Source organism: Lagopus muta, chromosome 15 (genome assembly GCF_023343835.1).
Source record: "Lagopus muta isolate bLagMut1 chromosome 15, bLagMut1 primary, whole genome shotgun sequence".
Lineage (NCBI taxonomy): Eukaryota > Metazoa > Chordata > Aves > Galliformes > Phasianidae > Lagopus > Lagopus muta.
This window is the reverse complement of record NC_064447.1, coordinates 14,579,879-14,595,803: the sequence shown is the minus strand read 5'-3', so window position 1 is coordinate 14,595,803 and position 15,925 is coordinate 14,579,879. Positions and strand designations below refer to the sequence as shown.

At 37.2% G+C, this 15,925-nt stretch overlaps 1 protein-coding gene and 1 long non-coding RNA gene across 16 annotated transcripts in view; one reads left to right on the top strand and one right to left on the bottom strand.

Moving 5' to 3' along the window:
- LOC125700967 (uncharacterized) overlaps positions 1-15,925 on the bottom strand; it is a 62,664-nt gene that overhangs the window by 30,057 nt on the left and 16,682 nt on the right. The gene's annotated exons all lie outside the window — the stretch shown is intronic.
- MRTFB (myocardin related transcription factor B) overlaps positions 1-15,925 on the top strand; it is a 68,823-nt gene that overhangs the window by 42,198 nt on the left and 10,700 nt on the right. For 9 of the 10 annotated variants that reach the window (XM_048962327.1, XM_048962318.1, XM_048962319.1 and 6 more), the window contains 8 exons: positions 1,641-1,696; positions 2,263-2,338; positions 3,305-3,466; positions 3,856-4,040; positions 8,577-8,714; positions 10,157-10,404; positions 11,937-12,090; positions 14,210-15,232. In XM_048962327.1, coding sequence (XP_048818284.1) covers positions 1,641-1,696; positions 2,263-2,338; positions 3,305-3,466; positions 3,856-4,040; positions 8,577-8,714; positions 10,157-10,404; positions 11,937-12,090; positions 14,210-15,232 — 2,042 coding nt within the window. The remainder of the gene's footprint in view (positions 1-1,640; positions 1,697-2,262; positions 2,339-3,304; positions 3,467-3,855; positions 4,041-8,576; positions 8,715-10,156; positions 10,405-11,936; positions 12,091-14,209; positions 15,233-15,925) is intronic. The other variant, XM_048962325.1, reaches the window with a different exon arrangement.

The following is a 15,925-nucleotide window of genomic DNA, read 5'->3' as shown; positions in this document are numbered from 1 at the left end:
TGCACTGTAACCAGGAAATAAGCCTGCCAACTTTCTTCTCAGTCCCTCCTGTTTTTTAGGGCAGACTATATACTTCACACTCTCAGTGTCAGGACATCTTTCTAAATCTTTCACTGGCCCAGATTCTTTTAGAACTGTTCGTGTTCACCGCTAAGAAATCCAGGGTTTGGGCTTCTGCTCATGGGCTGCCCGCACTTCCAGCTGCCCTGCACTCCCAGCACAGAAGACTCACAATGAGTGACTGACTATTGATGCCATGTTTCACTGACCAGAACGAACTGCTGTTCGCATAAAGGACACTGAAATCCTCCACCCAGCTGGAGGGTTTTATTGCTTATTTATTTGCTGCTCCCCACGTGCCATAACATACGCTTACCCATTTAGAAAAAGACCATTTGCTGTAACTGATAACTCCCTGCCTCCCCAGCTTTCTCCTTTCCCTCATGTTCTTGCATATACAGCCCTGTGTTGAGAGCAATTCAATACCAGGATGTGCACTCCAACTTTTTTGCTAAGCAGCAAGAAGAGTGAGAGTTTGCCTTCTGTGGACAATATTACTCATAAGTGAGCTTTCTTCGTCTCTGTGGTAGATTCCTGCACTGCAAAGAAGCTGTGGATTTAAATCACAGCCAGGAAGAGTCAAACCTGTAGAGGGCTATATCTTGCCTGGAAACATCTCCCCGAAAGTTATTGAAAGGCAGTACACATGGCTGTCATCAGCAGTGTCTGCTGAAGTGGATTGTGTGTTTGTGACAGAGAAGAGCTAGGTGATCCCTGGAGGTCTTTCCCAGCTGTACCATTCCTATGATTTACCTGTCTTTTTTTTTTTATGAAGTACAGCTGCACATTCTGCTGCTCTTGCATGATTTACACGCTAAGCAAATAGGCTTTCTAATATTAATGGTCTCCTTGAATATTGCTTTGAATTGATACATAATGTAGAATCATCCTATTTTCTAATCTGAGCACACGAAGCTTATACAAAATTCTTGAAAAATCAGCATAAATACTTATTAAAGGACAATTCATCTCTATCTGGTAACAGCAAGGGTGCCATAGGTACAGCTGTATACTAATGTAGAATCACAGAACAGAATCATAGAATCACAAGGTTGGAAAAGAATTCCAAGATCATCCAGTCCAACTGCCAGCCTACCACCAGTATCTCCCAGTAAAGCACGTCCCTCAGTACAGCATCTAAATGTGTCTGGAACACCTGCAGGGACGGTGACTCCACCACCTCCCTGGGCAGCCCACTGCAGACCTGACCGCCCTCGGAGAAGTGAGCGATCTTTCAGAGAAGATTAGCGGAATAAATGAAAGTATTTTGGCATTTTATGTCCTATCTCATAAATTTCCTGCTGTGGAACACTTTTAGTTAACAGTCTCTTAGTCCACTTAGTGAAAAAGTTAACTGTTATGCAGTGATATCTGTTAAAATCATATATTCCATGTATTCTGTGTTAAGTAGAAATTAAAAGAAATAGAAATGTATACAGTTGGCCTGAGTCAAATGTAAGCCTGGTCAGATGCAAACTCTGCCTTAACGCAGTATTAAACAACCAGACACAGATGGTGACTAGGGTATTTCTTTTGTTAATCACTTCTTATCTACTTAACTTTTACTTTTCCCTTCACAGCTTTGAAAAGTCCCGCTGCATTCCACGAGCAGATAAAGAGCCTGGAGCGAGCCAGGGTAAACCACTTTGTGTAAACTTGCCATTAACATCTGACAATGGACAGTCACTTGTATACGATATTGAATTTTCTATTTGAAAAAAAATCTGACCATTGCAGTAACAATATGGGCTTGTACCTTAAAAGGATCTGTTAGATCTGTTATGTTGGCACCAAATCTAAGGAAGTTTCTTAATCCTTCCTAAATCAAGCACCTATGTGGGATTAACTATGGTCATATTGCAACACATACCCACATAGTCCAAGGAAAAAATACTTGGATTAAATTATTCTTGTGATATATTTCTGTAGCAAATATCTAATCTTACTACTGTAATTTAGCGTGGCACAAAGGGATCAACTCCAGAAGCATTCCAAATTTGTTTTGGGAAGATAGAAATTCATTAATACAGCTTGACTGAAAAACAAAAACAAAGCAAAGCAGAACCCTCTCTGGTAGCCCTGCTGTAACAGTGATCTGCTGTTCTGAATGCAACTGCAAATATTCATTTTTGGACATCAGTGAATTACTTTCTGCTTTTTCAAATAAATACCAGTTAATGATAATTCTTCATTTCTTTAAAGACTGAAAATTTTTTGAAGCACAAGATTCGCAGCAGACCGGACCGGTCTGAGCTGGTCAGAATGCACATCCTTGAAGGTATGTACGTGCCTTTTAAGCAGAAGGAGCTCTGTTATGCACTCAGCTGTATAACTGAATTGGGCTTTGATGTGAATTATTTCTAAATGTCTACGTGTTTCTCTGTTTCTACAGTGTCTTTAATACATACAGCTGTGGCAGTGAAAGTATTCCTAACTGTGCATTTTTTGGCAAGTGCATATTGCTTTTAGTCCCTAATGGTAATTATGCCATGGTGTACATACATATAAGTATTACTTCAATTTCTACTCATTACCGTAAAACAATTGACAGTTCTGGACATTTTTCCTCCCCAAAAGCCCCTACCTATTATAAACTTGACTTCCACCTTGCCGTGTTATTTTGCTTGTTGCTCAGTAACAGTAACCTGGTTTATGAATGAGTCTGTATTACTGTGATTCATCATAATCTTATCAGCTGCAGAAATTACCAAATAACCATAATCCAAGTCAGTTTAATGTTCTTTAGTTTCTAAACATGCATTTGGTCTGGATAGATAAAGTACCAGAGGGGAGTCTCTATAATGATAAACTGTCTCCATATTGACAAAATATCTCCAGATTTTTCTGAAATACAATTTTGAAAATTTTCTACTTGAAAAATCAGTTATCAGTTAAATCTTTACCATAGCATACACAGGTAAATATTAAAGCAGCAAATGCTATCTTTAGATTTTAATTGGAATTGGCTGTTTTATATTCCTTGCTTTATTCTTGGACATTATAAAAATGTTTACAAAATTATTATTGCTTTTAAAAAATAGGTTATGTGTATTTACTTTACTTTTTAGAAAGCAAAGCGTGGAGATGGAAAGTATCTTTTCATGTTATCTTAATACTAGTTTGAGGTTTTCCAAATCATACTTGTATGCTTTTGATGTACACAGAATGGTTAGATGAGACAATGCTAGTTGTCATGAAATTGGAGAAAGATTGAATAGAGTATTTAAATCAACAAATATTTTAGAGACCTTTGCAGAGCCTTCGTTGCAAGCCACTCAGATGAAACTGAAGAGAGCACGCTTGGCAGATGATCTGAATGAGAAGATTGCGCAGAGGCCTGGCCCTATGGAGCTGGTAGAAAAAAATATTCTGCCTGTAGATTCCAGTGTTAAAGAGGCAATTATAGGCAAGTAAAAGAACTACAGCGTATATCGAGGCTTAAGATTAAAGTTCACCAGAAGAAAACGTAGTTTACTAGTTCTTATTCTTTCAGCTTCTGATGGCTAAGTTGTGTCATCATTTAACCGAATATAGTCACCCAGTCTTTGTTCAAAGCCAAGCTAGAAACACATAGACCATAATACTCCATCTGAAAATATGTTTCTTAATAATATCATCTACATGGCTATCGCTATATCAAAAATGCAATAAAATACTTAACATAGAATATGTTCAGACTGACCTGAAAAGTGGTCAGTTTCTAGCAGCTACCTAATTCTGCCACCAGTGAGTGTTTAAGTTTAATTTCTGTAACTAAAAATAATTGTTTTGCTTGTTCCTTTATAAACATTCTAGCAGTTGGACAACAGAATTACCCTCAAGCTTTGGATGACTATTCATTTGATGAAGACAGCAGTGATGCTTTATCACCAGATCAGCCAGCCAGCCAAGAATCCCAAGGTTCAGCTGCTTCCCCTGGTGAACCAAAAACAAGTGACTCACCATCACCAATAACACCAAATGCTACTACTTCTACACAGGTACAGTTCTAAAACATTGAAGCAAAATCTCCACAGTATGTTTTTGGAACTGTAGAAATGGGGCATAGTTTCGCATGAATTTAGTATCTTTGCTGTTGCAAAGAGTTGGCTGGAGCTCCACTTTCTGTTAAGAGTTACAGACTGGAGTCCTTGCTTGGCTGTTGGTGGTGATGAAATTCCCACAGCCATAGATTCACCACAATTCATTACAGCCAGTAGAACTGCTGTTTCCCAGGGAGTTGTGTAAAAGGCCACATCCACGGCTTGCTATGGCTGTTACTGATTACTTCATGTCTATCTTCATTCTGGGCAAGTTGTTTACTTTTATCTGGATTTCTGCTTGTTCTTCTATGAATTTTTTTGTTTGGCAGAGAAAGACACAAATTAAAGGCTTCAGAGGAGGAAAAGGCAGCAAAGCTGTTATATGTTTTCTGACAGTGATCTGTTAAACAGTCAGCAAAGTCCACAAACGAGCCACGTTTTTATGCTTGCCCTTCTATTAAATGTGCTTGTGGAAAATGCTTTTATTTATGCATTGAAACTGCCAGGGGATTTATAGCAAAGTCAGGGCTCTGCATACAGGAACCACACTGCACTTTTTAAAATAAGGCAAACCAAAAGGTAAGACAGAACTGAATATTGAGTTCTTACTTTATAAAGTAATGTAAAATTAAACAGCTGTATATGAGATTAATATTGCCTGGTCTCCCAAGATGTTTCCAATTCTGTTAATGGCCACGGACAACTTGATACTGTCTTTTATTTACTTATTAATGCAGTAATTCCAAAAGTATTGCAAAGTTTATGCTGAAAAAACAATGCCAGACACAGTGTACTGCACATCTGTTCTATTTCATTGTTCACTAACATAAAAATAAGACATTAACTGAGTTTCGTACCAAATGAATGTAATTTGTGCTGAAGAAACTGAAAACAAACCACATGAAATTAGATTCCTAAGACAGAGATTCCAAATGGAGAGCTAAATAAAAATACTCAGAGCAATACATGCCAAAAGCTTTTCAAGTAGGAAGCATAAGATAGAGACATGATTGCGCCAACAAAACGACTGAGCACTTGAAGCTGACTGGAAAGGCACTTCAAAAGAACTTCAGTCCTCTGCTTATGGATTTGATAATGCCTTACAGCCGCTTCTGTGTACAGACCTAAAATGCAAAGCTGCTCCTCTGCACAATAAAACTGATGCTTACTTTATCGTTCCTTAGAAATAAAGAAAATGAGCCAGCGTGTCTCTGCAGGCTCTGTCTGGGAAATTGATCCTTCATTCTTCTAATTTCCTCTGACAAATTTTGCATTTTATTGTAACAGAAAGTACAAAGAATAGTTTGAAAACAGTGAAGGGCAGCCAGTGTTCTTTTCAAAGCTTCCTCCTCCGCACATTTTCAGGCCTCACAGAAAGTAACATAACTTTGGGAACCTTCAGCTCATGTTCACTGATGACCCAAAACTTGATATCACCTGATGTATTTGCATCTGGTAAGGATGCAGTGCTTTACCACCACCATTCTGATGGTGCTAAACAGTTAACGTCAGAACAACTATCTTCAAAAAACAGCTGAACTTTGTTTGAGTAAGAATTGAATAACAATTTTCATAATATATTCACTACAGCTTGTTGACCTGCTAAATGCTTCTTTGCATTTAGAATAAAAGGTTCAGAAATGATATCATCTGTATCTGGAAGTAAAAGTTCTGTTCATATGAAGTAATTCTTACATTACTTTATGAAGTAATCAAGTGAGGAAGCTGAGATCCGTTTAGATTTTTAAACTAATATTTAAAAGCATAACAGGTAAATGACATACGTGGTTAGCTGCCTCATCTGGCACCAGCAGTAAAATCAGCAAGTCTGTAAAAAGTTTTGTATTTCATATGGTTGAAGTCCTTTGTAGTTCAAGATAACTAAAGTAAGGAAAAAGTTATACACTACGGCAAGGAGATTATTTAACACCACGAGTTTCAAGCAACAGAATTTAAGAGATTGTTTTCTGAAAGATACTGACTTTTCCATTTTAAACTGTTGTGTTCTCTTCGTGCAACTGTTCCTATGACGGCTCGCTAAGTGGCTCGCTTCCTGGGGATGGCTGTGCTACCTATTTCTTTTCACCCAGAAGCAATGAATTCCAAATCCACTGCACTGTATGTGGAATTCTCTGAGGTTCAGTGACATAAATTTTGAAATAATGTAAAATCAAACATCCCCGCGGTGTGCCTTTAAGAAAGGGGTGCAAATATTCTCAGAAAATAAAAGTTCCTGACAGAGTAAAAACTGCCAGGAGTTTGGCTGAACAAGATCTTGGAAAATATTATTTATCTAAAAAATTGAAAATGAAAAAAAGGATCAAAAACACGATGCAGCTTAAATAGCTTATGAAAGCTAGGTAGCCTATTCACAGCTTTCAGCACAGAAAGAGTGGACATGACAGAGTTGAGCTCATTGAAATTTTATTATGTTAGAAAACGTTCTGGAAATTTCTGGCAGGAATCATGGTGGCAGGAAAATAATAATTTTTTAAAAATCCTAAGTCTTTATGGCATTTGGTACATTTATAGATGAAATGATGCACACAGTGCTTGTAGCAGCAAGGGAACAAACTCAGGAGAGTGCAGGCTACTGAATTATACCTACTCAGTAACATCATAGTGGTTGCAACTCCTTAGCAAATGCTATTGAAGATTATTTCTTCAAATTATGTGGCTGCGTTAATACTGTGTGCTCATGAAAAAAATAGGTTAGTTTTCCTAGGTGGATGTTTGACCTTCGTGAAAGGCTTTTCTGAGGGCAGTAATTTGTGGGGTAAGATTTTCTTTGCATGCGCAAGATTCTGACCTCACACACACACAGAAAACTGTGAAGGCCTCAACTCAGTAAATAGCTGTTTTTTCTAAATACGGTGTTTTTCTGTAATTTCAGTCAGCTGCTGCAAGTATTTGTGCAGGGTCAGATTCTAAGGTGACATTATGAATGTTGCTTCAAGAGATCAGTAACAAACAGTGGTAAACCTGAAAATGATTGCTAACAGCGCATTCCGTTCATTCCTTAGCTATCTTTAACCTCTCTCTCCTTTTATTTAAAATCAGTAAAATCATATAATTAACAAAATCTCCACTTATTTCCATATAAAAAAACTTCAGGAACTTTTAATATTCTTAAAAACTGTAACTGTGGTTGTAGAAACCTTCATGTACGAAAGCTTGGTAACTGTATCAAGGAAGGAACTGGAGAGAAGGTTTTCCTGTAGTCCTTGCCTTAAAGACAAGATTTCTGTTTTCATTACACTGCTAGGAAGAAAGCTTCTCCAGTGATAGCTGTCAGTTCTTGAAGAATTTTGCAATTGCAGCGTTAAGAACAATGTAGGTTGCTCCAAAAGTAATGCCTCCTACTTATTTCCATGGAAATTACAAACAATACGAAGAGCACAATAGCACAGTTAGATAGGACTACAGCTACAGTTTTTCAGTGTAGTCGCCACCATTAGCTACACATTTTTGCCACGATGAACAAGAGCTCTTCATTTCGTGCTGTGACACTATACATGGCCATCTGGAAAGTGGTTTGTCTTTCACTGCTGAAATGCACCACTGTGCTGACATCCACTGTTTGACCTCCATCAGTATTCAAAAGTGCTGATGAATGTCAGTGGGGGCCCTTTTTTCCACATGGAGGAATTCAGCTCCACCCTTCGCTCCCCCCACACTTCCATGTCAGGCGCCATTCTGTCCCAGTGCCCCTCTGCTGCCATCTGTCACACAGCAACAACACTGTGGGCCAACATCGTTGTAATGCCAATAGGAGGCATTACTTTTGGAGCAGCTCTCTTATGTTTGAAGTCGTTTTGGTAAAATGCTCCTGACTTGAGTGGATCAGGTCACTTCTGAATGTCCTTCCAACTTTTTCTTTTTTTTAAATGGATTTATCAGAATGGATTTATCAGGGTAGCAACTTTGAACCAGAAAAAAAAATTCATGATACTTTCCTTCTGTTTATTTTTTTTTCACGTTTGTTGAAGGGGAAAAGACTTCTGCAAAGCAAGACCCAGTGTGAGCGTTATGTGTACAATGCCCTTTCTGAGGGCTTCTTTTATGTTTCATAAATACTTCATGTTTATCTTTCTTTTTACTTGCAAAAAATGTCAACAATACTAATTAAGTAAAGAATTGCTGTAAAAATATTATATACTATTAAAAGATGATATTAAAATCAATTACTGTTTTGTCTTGAGACTACAAGTAATTTCTGTATGAGTAAAAACAGATTTTTGATACATTTAGATGCAGTAATTAAAATACAAACTGACAAGTCAAGGTAAGAAATCAGTTTCTTAATTGCTATATTTGAAGTGTGCCAAAATGTGTGTTTATAGCACACTTGTGTACATGGAAGAGTCCTATTTCTGTCATTTCTTCTAAAACTGTTTTGTGAACTGTCTTAACTGCTTCACATATTTTTGATTATTCAGATGCTGTGGTTGTTTTTAATGTTTCTTTTTTTTCCTTATATTTTTTTAATACTAGTATCCACCTTTAACCTCTCCAGTTCCTGAATTCCTTAAAACTCCTCCCACAATCGAACACGTTACACGTTCTACTGCTACAGCCACCATGACCACAAGTACTGTGACTGCAGCAAAGCCTGGGCCAACATTAGTAAAGGTAGGTATCTGAAACAGTGGCATCTGAAGTCAGTTCTTAATCTGATTTGTTTTTCTGTGGCTACATTCAGTGCAGGAATACAGTAATAATGTTGCAGTATCTGTAACCAACAACAACTGCTTACAGTGTTCAGAACATACTTTGCTGTTGACTGAAGGCTTTGGTACACTGAGCTCAACGTGAACACTTGTAAGGGCTGGCTGATTATTTCAAGAGGTTCTTATGGTGTACTTGAATAAAGTACTGAAGCAGAGTGATGCAGTGCATTGTTACTGAATTTTTTAAAAATACATAAAGAAATAATATTAGATTTTTGCAATATGGATTTTCTTTTCTCTACTGAAGAAATTAATTTTCTAATCTAGCTTTATATGGGAAATAATTTAATAGGAACGGAGGCAATGCATTCATAATCTACCTACAGCCAAACTAGTGAACAGCATTCCTCCTTTTTCACAAATATTTTTGTAGCTCGTTTATCGTATGAGAATAAAGCAGTGAAGTTACTGTATCCTTATATTTGAAGATCAGAAAACTGAGTGCACTCAGTTGTCTTCTACACTGCCTTGTCCAGCAGCATGGAAGACTTTTGCAGTACAGTGTGAGAAAGGTTTGTGTTGGAAAACATCTGAAACGTTTCAGCTCTGTAGTGATTTCATATATGTAGACTTCTACCTAACTACATGAAAATAATTTTCAGAGGATGACCTCTAATAGTAAATTTCTAGTATAAAATTTGGCTGTATCTAGCAAATTTTGTACCAACTTACCTCACAGAACCTTAATGACAAATTCAGATATTCCCCCAAACCTGTAGTACTTGTGCATGGATCAACACAGGATTTCTGCTGTGATGCTTTCTGTATGACTAGGTAACTGCCTTCAACTTTTCACTCAAAATAATTTCAAAGATCTTGTAAAGGAAGAGCATTTTACCATATGTACAGATATTGCGGATAAAAGCAGTGCTGAAAGCTCCATTAGAGTAATCCTGGACTTGATAGGATGGTCTGTCTGTGATTTTAATCTTGATCTGTGAGTACTTCTGACCTGTAGGTGTTTACAGATGGTGTTTAAGTTACTATCTTTCACATGTATGAAGTGTGACTTTGAACTTCGCTCCTTCAGAAGAATGTCTCTTTATAATGACAGGTGATGGCGAGCGGAATCCTTTAGCTTCATTTGTGCCATGTACTAACAAAATATTCACAAACTATAATTTCTGATGGCCCCTTTTCGTGCGCAAGTATAAAATAGTTATAGTATGTTACTTTTTCAAGGATGACGACCAGTCATTTTGAGTGGGATTGCAGGGACAACTGTATTCAGCAGCTCTCTTTGCAGTCAATACACTGATGTGTACTTTATCTTTGTATCTTGCGTAACTGCTCATAAATGCAATGTCTTTTATAGCTGTTTCAATGTTTTCCATCCGTAATTAGCAAAGCCACCCAAAGAACCCAAATGATAAGCATCGGAGTAAGAAATGTAAGGAACCTAAACCAAGGGTGAAAAAATTGAAGTATCATCAATATATTCCACCTGATCAGAAAGGTGAGAAGAACGAGCCACAGATGGACTCAAACTATGCTCGTCTGCTACAACAGCAGCAACTGTTTTTGCAGCTGCAGATCCTGAGCCAACAGCAACAACACTACAACTACCAGACAATTCTGCCTGCACCACTGAAGTATGTGAAGCTTTGTGTTTTCTAAGTGTATTTTAGTAGCATGTATGCATCAGTTGCGGACTTTGTGCCTTAGAAATGTTTTTCAGATGTTAGAGACACATGGAAACTGAGAAAACTTAAACGGCAACATGTGTTAGTGTGGGTATTATTTAACCTCAACAAAGTGATGAGACAGGTCTCAAAATACTTCTGAAGTCTGAAAAGCTTGTAACAAGTCCTGTTTACTTTCAGTTTGACATGGAAATAGAATCTTCTACCTGTCAGATGCATTTTTTCCAATCAGAGGCATATATGAAACTCAAAGCATGTGTACGTGAAAGCAAGAAAGTTTTGTCACCGTTTGCACTCAAATATAATTGAGGTAGGCAGCGCAGAAGAGAAACACGCAGACATCCTTACAGAGACGTGTGCTGTTCTGCTGCTCTGTTCTTTTACACCTGTTCAACTCCTGCCATTTTCAAGTTAAAAAAAAAGTCTTTTTAATTATGTAAAATGGGTATGTTTATACCCTCATCTCTAGTGCTTAGTGAACTCTTCAGCACTTCTAACAGTGAGAAGTGTACTTTGTTTTATAGATAGAGGCAGTCAGAAAAATAAGTCCTTATGAAGGTTGCCTGCAGCGTTCAGCAGAAAGAGGAGCCGGCTGACTGCAGAGTTTCATTCTCACCATCTAAAACCATCATTCTGTTCCTAGAAGTGCTTACAGAGTAACGTGCCACAGTCACACAACCCTAAATTGAAGTCGCTTTCAACATTTGTTTTGTTGTTGTTGTTGTTTTTTAATGAGCTTTCACCAAGTTTTCTTTCCTCCACAAATGAGACTAGAAAAGTAAAAGGATACCATCTGTGGTTGTACTTATAATTACCATGTATCCTAACATTTAGACTAGAGCTGTTTCTGCTTGCTTACCCACGCTTCTTCTGTTCTGTTTTCTGACATTTCAGAAATGTTTCTTCCTAAATCACTTGAATGAAATAAAGAGCTAATTTATGGTACCTAGTGTAAATGGTGGCATTTTAACATTTTTTAACAATTATTCTGAGATCATGATATGAGATTCTTCTTTATGGGAGTACCACTGACTCAAAGCACGTCATCATCCCTTTGGTCCCCACTGGACATTGAACTTGCGTGTAGGGTTGATACATAGATTTCACCATTATGGGTTTTTTTTCTGATATCAAACAGGACAGTAATTAACTGCCCCAGTTAATGATTAATTGGTATGAACTATTTCTGCATCCACAATACCCCAAAGGGATGACAATAATAAAAACTGTGAAGCATAACTATGTAAGCTTAATGACAAATAAAATATCAGTATAGTATCCTCTGTATGTTTTCTTCTCTGTGCTGTTTTATTAAAAATTATTTTAATGTCACATATATAGTTTTAAAAAATCACTCTTCGTTAAGTTTATAGAATCACGGCTTCTTGACTGAAAAGAATATAGAATATATGTATTGTGTATTACATGTGTTGTATATTTAGCACTCACATTATTGTCCTCATTTTTCTCATCTCTTGAAGGCCACTGAGTGACAAACAGAATAACAGTGGGAACACACCACTAAGTGCTTTGAACAACAACACACCAACATCAGCTGCAAACGCAACAAGACAGAACAGTAACGTTCCTAGCCGGAAACCAGGACCTCTGCCTTCAAGTTTGGATGACTTGAAGGTAACAAAGAGAGATTTTTCCATTCCTAAACATCAGGAGAGTTCTTAAAATGCAAACAGTTACTATCAAAGATGAGTCTAAATATTCTTTACCAACAAAAAGCGTATTTTTCTTTTAACTGTTTAGTATAGAGGTGAGGATTTTATACACGGCTCTTCTGGACTTAAAATATTTGTTTTGTCCTCACAAGCATGTGTTATAACAGTGACATTTATTTCCTGAAGATTAGAAGAGGAAAAGAATTTCACACATTGTACAAGTACACAGTTTGGTACCTTTTTTAAACTGTGAGGTGTATTCACGTGGAATTTCCACCCTGACAGATTTTAACACTGGAACAGCAATTTCTTCATGATAATTTTAGTATTTCATTGAAGAAGTTTGGTTAAGGAATAGAAATTAAAACGTGCCCTAATAATTACTTATTTAGAGAGGTCTGAAGTCTGCACAGAAATAACACTGCTAAGGAGATTTCATCATCAGCGTTCAGCGCATCATCTGAAAACAAACACTAAATTTCATAAAAGCTACAAACTCTGGTCTAATGTGAATGTATGTCATATGATTCTTCCTTGAGAAGGACATTAACAGGAATTAATACTATCAAGGACCTAATGAAAATGAATCTGAAGAGGCTTATGGGGGTTTATGGGTTATGGGTCAAGATACTTGTCAGTAGCAGCGACACAGGAACAAGACTCGAGCACGAGAGTGGGGACATCTAGTGGGCAGCTGATTTGTTTCTCTACCAAGGTGTTGGGTTTTTGATAGGTGAGTGTTTTTTGAACTTGAAAGAGGAAAAGATGTCTTTCTGAAGACAGGATTCTCAGGACAGTAATGTACTTGCATGTGTTAAAGCTAACTATTTCATACAAAATAAGTCTACAAGACACAATTCAAACTACAGCGTTTGAAATAACTTTTTGAAACTTTTAAGTTACGAACTGTCAATTTACTAAGACACTTCAGTTAATATCTGAAGTTTTGCTTTGTAGCAATTAAAGTTCTTCTCTTACTTTTTCTGCATAATGTATTCACACTGATGTGATAACATGAGCTCTACCTGCTGGTGATGTTTTCAACACCGAATCATCTACATTGGTTCTGATAAGAATTAAGAAAAGTGCTGTTGAAAATCTTGAAATGTTACACTTGCTTAAGTCTGCCAGGGATACCAGAGGGGAATGGATTGGGGCAAGAGGAAGGGCTAATTGTCAGGAGGACAGTTAGTTAAAATTGCTGCAGTTCTTAGAAATTTGCAGTGTGTATGGATTTCCATGACTTCTTGTCATTTACTAATCGTGAAGACTTACACTTGAAAATTCTACACCAGCAAAGTACCGAAGTACGATTAGATGGTTTGCACATTACCATAAACGCCAATGACTGTTCTTTTTTAACTGATAATCTGCAGCACATAATTAATTTACACTCACCACATTTGCACTCTACTTTGTCAGTAAGCATACTGGAAGCTGAGGACACTTTTTTTAGCAAAAGTTAGATCGATTTTGACTGCTTATACTTTTTATACTTGTGAAGGAAATCCAAATGGCACATAGCTGTAATTTTTCAATTGATAATTAGAAAAAGAGCCTTCTGTTTTTTGATGTGTCCATTGAACCATCTAAATTACCTGATAAATTTCTGATAAAACACACCTGTCTGTCTTGGTAACATAACAACGAGTTCAGCATGCCAGTAGTCAGAGCTTTTATTTGCACTGTTGCCACATTCTACAGCTTTTCTTCAGAAGATTTTACCTCACAATTGAAACTGTACTTTCAGTTTCAAATTTTTAGTAAGTATGAAAATTAATTGTAACTCCACAATTATTCAGTGGCAGCTGAACACTCCAAAGGTTTTGGCCATTTAACCAGTGAAAGTAAGTTGCTGGTAATGGAAAGGTACTCATGGATTCTGCATGCTTGCATGCTCTTAGAACCCAGAGAAGTAAATAACCAGAGAATATGTTGAAAAATATTTTTTCTTACTGAAATGTAACGAGGTAAAATATATATTTATTTTTTGCTTCAAAGAAAATTATTTATTTCAAAAAAATAATAAATAAGGTGGGTTTTTTTTTTTTTGCTTACTATCATACTTTACTTTATCTCAGGTAGCAGAGCTTAAAATGGAGTTGAAGTTGAGAGGATTACCTGTGTCTGGAACAAAAACAGATCTTATTGAGCGTCTGAAACCCTACCAAGATCTCAATAACAACGGAGTCACTACTTGCAGCTCTGCTACAGTCACTACTTCTACTGGAGCCACAGGTAACACAGGGGAAATGGCTGTGGCATTTCCTGTTGCAACACTAAATAAAACAGTGGCTAATACCATATCCAGCTTTCCTCTGGAAAAAACAGCTACTGGACCTGGCTGCAAAGCAATAAATACTGAGAACGTTAGCTCTCCCTTGCCTATATCTCCCTCCCCTTCAGAACAATCTAATCTAAGCACAGATGATACTGGTATGGCAGACACTTTCACAGAAATGATGACCATGGTGTCACCATCTCAGTTCTTAAGTACTTCGCCACTAAGAACAAATACAAGTGATGATAATCAGAATCGGAGCAGTGGAAAAATCTCAAGCATGGAATTTGATGTAGCAGAAAAGGACCGCAAGCTTCAAGAAAAAGAAAAACAGATTGAAGAGCTCAAAAGGAAACTGGAACAAGAGCAGAAACTTGTGGAAGTACTGAAAATGCAACTTGAGGTTGAAAAAAGGGGACAGCAGCAACAGTCTCAGACTTCTGGTAACTCAGCTGCTTTGGAACAGAAGCAATTCAGTGCTGCTGTCAAAGATGAAAATGCTCTTACTGACTGCTCAAGCACAAGTCAATCTGTATCTGTAGCTAGTCATCCTTTAGGACAACCAGTATACACCACTGGACAGAATCCAGTTGCCCAAAAGGCAGTTATCATCAAACAGGAGATACCTGTGGCCAAAGCTGACCCTCAGAGTGCGATTTCTCAATTTTATGTTAATCCACAGAGGCAACCACAAACTGCAGTTGTTGCCCAACCTCAAGCTTTACTGACGACACAAGGAACACAGCTGCTCCTTCCACTATCTATCCAGGGACCGAATTCTGCCACTTCGGTGCAGCTACCAGTTGGAAATATAAAGCTACAGGTATGGATGTTTCCATTTTTCACCATAAAAACATGTCAATATTTGCTTAACTTAATGTAGATTAATAAATGTATTGCTTATAAGATTAACTGGTAAAAATTAGGCTTGTTTTTGCTTTAGAGAAAAGATCAGAAACTCATTAAGAGCCAACCTGCTTATATCTTCTAGGAGTTGTTTTCTTTGTGATCTTGAAAACAGTTTTGACTTCCCAGACTCTTTCTTGTGAACAGTAGTTGTTTTACTATGTATTCCTTCTGTGCACAGTTGTTTTAGGTATGTAGTATGAAATAACAAATTCCACCCCTGTAGCTCAAAAAAAACCCAACCAGACAAAACAAAACAAACAAACAAAAAAAAAAAAAAACAAAACCCACATCAGCCTAAAACCCAGCATTTTATTTCAAGGTATACCTGCTTTAAAAATACATATTCTAACTTCATTGTGTTCTGGTGGCTTATTACATTTAAAAATATGAACACTAGATTGCAGCACTCTAGAGGAGTTATAAAAAGAAACCATATTTATGCAAATAATATTTCCAGGCTGATAATAAGGTCATATCACTGAATTAATGCAGCATAAAGCAGAATAGGATATAAATGTAGAGCTGCAAGAGAAATCTGACCAGGTTGAATATCGTCTCGATCTGTGGTAGAATCAAACATACACCTCCCAGGGCACTGCTATTGCTT